At 38.6% G+C, this 3,680-nt stretch overlaps 1 protein-coding gene across 1 annotated transcript; it reads right to left on the bottom strand.

Annotated features, from left to right (window-relative positions):
- Nucleotides 1-200: 200 nt before the first annotated feature.
- Nucleotides 201-984, bottom strand: LOC147617440 (uncharacterized). Its single transcript, XM_086775709.1, has 2 exons — nucleotides 834-984; nucleotides 201-725 (listed from the first exon to the last, which is right to left on the bottom strand). Exons 1-2 carry the CDS (start codon nucleotides 849-851, stop codon nucleotides 435-437), a joined length of 309 nt encoding a protein of 102 aa, XP_086631835.1. The 5' UTR covers nucleotides 852-984; the 3' UTR covers nucleotides 201-434.
- Between the last annotated feature and the right edge of the window lie 2,696 nt (nucleotides 985-3,680).

Genomic DNA, 3,680 nt, shown 5'->3' with positions numbered 1-3,680 from the left:
GATGAAGATAGTCACATATGCTTAAGGTTGATTTTTGATGCCCATATTGAACATTTTTTTATGTTTTTCGACTTCCTTTGCCAATTTTCTATAAACCATATTGAAGATTGCTTGGAGGTATGATCATCATGGTAAATTTATCACATTAAACTATTCGTGTAGTAAAGTCTTTTAAAGAAGCAAGTGGACACAATGAGCGCTTTGTAAATCCTCATAGGATGAAATAAACTTAAAAAGAAGCATAGCTGAACGGTACTACAAGCATACGTGCATGTTATAGAACCTAGAGTGGAGAAGCATAGAATTAGGTTATTACATAACACAATAGCTGATATTATTATGGAGGGTTTCCAGAAGTGGACAAGCATAGACTTAGATTTACAAAACAGATATGGCAAGCAAAAGCTGATATGAGCTATATGGAGGGTTTCTCACTAATTAGGAGTGGGACACTTCTCCTCTTCTTGTGCAACATGAGGTTCATCAGTAGGAATAGGGGGCTTAGCATCATGGGCACTAATAATAGGGGGGTTAGCATCATGGGCACTAATAAGAGGGGGTTTAGCATGACTCTCTTTGACATCTTGAAGCTTATGGGTGGTGCCTTTATTACAAACGCAATCGTCACCGCAGTCCTCCTCCTCCTCCTCCTCCACGCCCATCTCTTCCTCGGGCTTGAGCTCTAGATCACCATAATGCGGTGTTTCAACCTCCGCGCAGGATCCCTACACAGAAAATTTTTTTAAATTGTTTTTTTTTTGTTGAAGACTTTGCCACGAGGTCACGAGAGAGAACAGTAAATGAAGGTCTCATGAGAGCATCAAGCAACTCACCTCTTCTTGGGCCGACATGGCGCTTGCTCTGATGGGCTGAGTGGGGCGGTAAGTGGGCGGCAGCAGCGAGGGAGGAAAAGTTCGTGGAGAGCAAGCTTCACTACCTACGAAATAAACGAAGCATGCTGCCCGCTTTATAGGCCCCAAAGAGAGAGAGAGAGAGAGAGAGAGAGAGAGAGAGCCTACAGAGATGTATGTTCGGAGAGAGAGAGAGAGAGAGAGAGAGAGAGAGATGCAATTAAAGTATGTTCGGAGAGAGAGAGTGTGTGTGTGTGAGTGTGTATGAGAGATAGAAGATGTGCATTTTATTATAGGCCACACACAGATGCAATTAAAGTATGTTCTAAAAGAGAGAGAGAGAGAGAGAGAGAGAGAGAGAGAGAGAGAGATGCAATTAAAGTATGTTCGGAGAGAGAGAGAGTGTGTGTGTGTGTGAGCCACACAGAGATGCAATTATAGTATGAGAGAGAGAGAGAGAGAGAGAGAGAGAGAATGAGTGTGTGTGAGAGAGAAGTTGTGCATTTTATTATATATATATATATATGTATATATATATATAACACTATTGTTCCAACAAAAAAAGAAGATGTGTATTTTCACTTTTAAATCTCTACTTTAAAATATGTTTTTCAATCATAATGGTGCACTAGATATATATATATATATATAACTATTGTTCCAACAAAAAAGAAGATGTGCATTTTCACTTTTAAATCTCTACTTTAAAATATGTTTTTCAATCATAATGGTGCACTAGATAGTGCACCAGATAGCACTTTTCGAATAGCTTGCGCGCAAACACTTACATTAAAAAAAAAAGTTCAAGTCACTACTACAACCTTTTCTTCTTAAAAAACCAAGAAACCCTCTCATCGTTCTCTGTGTGAGGGGGCACTCCGCACTATGTGTTTTGGAGGGGGAGGGAGGGGGAGGAAGGGGGGCATACTCATGCAAGGATACTCTTTACCTCCCTAGACAATCATCCCTTGATTGTAATGCTTGCATACAATAGCTTGATAGCTTTCAATCAAGCTTCCAGTTTTTAGTAAAAGGGGAACATGCATTAAAGGCATTTAAACACTACATATACGCTAAGATGGAAGCCTTCATGATGTGCATGTTTATTGTGCAATGCACTTGAGAGAGAGAGAGAGAGAGAGAGAGAGAGAGAGAGAGAGAGAGAGAGAGAGAGAGAGAGAGAGGCTTACTGGTGAGCATGTGCATTCTCACTTTCCAATCAATGATAAGATGCACTAGAGGGGGTACAATTAAATCCATGATAGGGGTCTTTGTGATGTTTATGTGCATTGAGCAATCAAAGTTAGGAGAGAGAGAGAGAGAGAGAGAGAGAGAGAGAGAGAGAGAGAGAGGGAGCGAGAGAGAGTCCTTAAAGGCAAGTGCCAATGGTGAATATGTGTATTTTCACTTTAAAATATATTCATTTCAATCCTCGGGGGGGTCACTTGTATAAATATGTAAGTATCACGTGGGTTCAACAGAAGGACATTTTAAATATTTAAAACTTACAAAAATATATTTACAGAGGGGATTTATTTATTGTATTTTAAAAAAATTTTACAGATTTGAATAGGAAAGGATACATTATATTCACTAAAAAATTCACAGATAAGGAACTTTTTAAATAGGCCTTGAACACACGTGATATAGAGGATTTACATATAGTGACCCCCCCCGAGTTTCAATCATGTCAATGCTTGTGTGTACATGTGCATATGCATGTGTGTGTGTGTGTGTGTGTGTGTGTGTGTGTGTAGAGAGAGAGAGAGAGAGAGAGAGAGAGAGAGTCCTTAAAGTTGGGTCTCAATGGTGAACGTGTGTATTTTCACTTTAAAATATATTCATTTCAATCATGACCTGATTGAAATGAATATATTTTAAAGTGAAAATACACATGTTCACCATTGAGAGCCACCTTTAAGGACTCTCTCTCTCTCTCTCTCTCTCTCTCTCTCTCTCTCTCTCTCTCTACGCATGCATGCATACGTACATGCACACGCACATGTACACACACACACACACACACACACACACACATCCATGAAAGAATACTCTTTACCCCCTAATCAAACATCATTCAATTATAACTTTGGTTTTTACTACATGCATTGAATGCTTGTATACAATAACTTGATGCTTTTTAAAAGCACTACTCTAGTTTTTACTAAAAAGGAGGAACATTCATTGAAAGAGTTTGATCACTACATTTAAGCAAGATTGCCTTTTATGGTAGCTCAACTTTGCTTCCTTCAATCTTTTATTTACATGCTGAACTTTGATAATTAGGCATATGAGAGTTAAAAAATTCTATACCCTTAGAAAATATAAAGTTTTCATGTTGATGTTTCTCTCATTAGTTCATTGAGTTCACAAACTAATGTGTTCTCTCTCTCTCTCTCTCTCTCTCTCTCTCTCTCTCTCACACACACACACACACACACACACACACACACACACATGTACAGATGTAGACGCACACACATGCACACATACCCACCCCCCACACACGCACGCATGCACACATGTATGCAAACTGCATGCCACATGTACACATGCATGCATGTTGCATGCACTTGCACACATGCATGCATGCATGCATGTGCACACCACCCCCTATCCCCCTTGCCCTACACCCCCCTACCACATACACATACTTTTACTCATTTTCTTAATTAACTTATATAAATATACCTTTTAATATATATTTACATCCATTGTACTTTCCTTAATTGACTTATGTATGTATACCATTTATTTACGTGCATTAGACTTTTATACTATATTTATTTATATTTCCTACATTCTTTTTTTTCCATATACATTTTTGTA

This window comes from Cibotium barometz, chromosome 36, assembly GCF_041138505.1.
Source record: "Cibotium barometz isolate CiBa-2024 chromosome 36, ASM4113850v1, whole genome shotgun sequence".
NCBI lineage: Eukaryota > Viridiplantae > Streptophyta > Polypodiopsida > Cyatheales > Cibotiaceae > Cibotium > Cibotium barometz.
The sequence above is the reverse complement of the archived record's forward strand: the minus strand, read 5'-3'. Positions and strand labels throughout refer to the sequence as shown.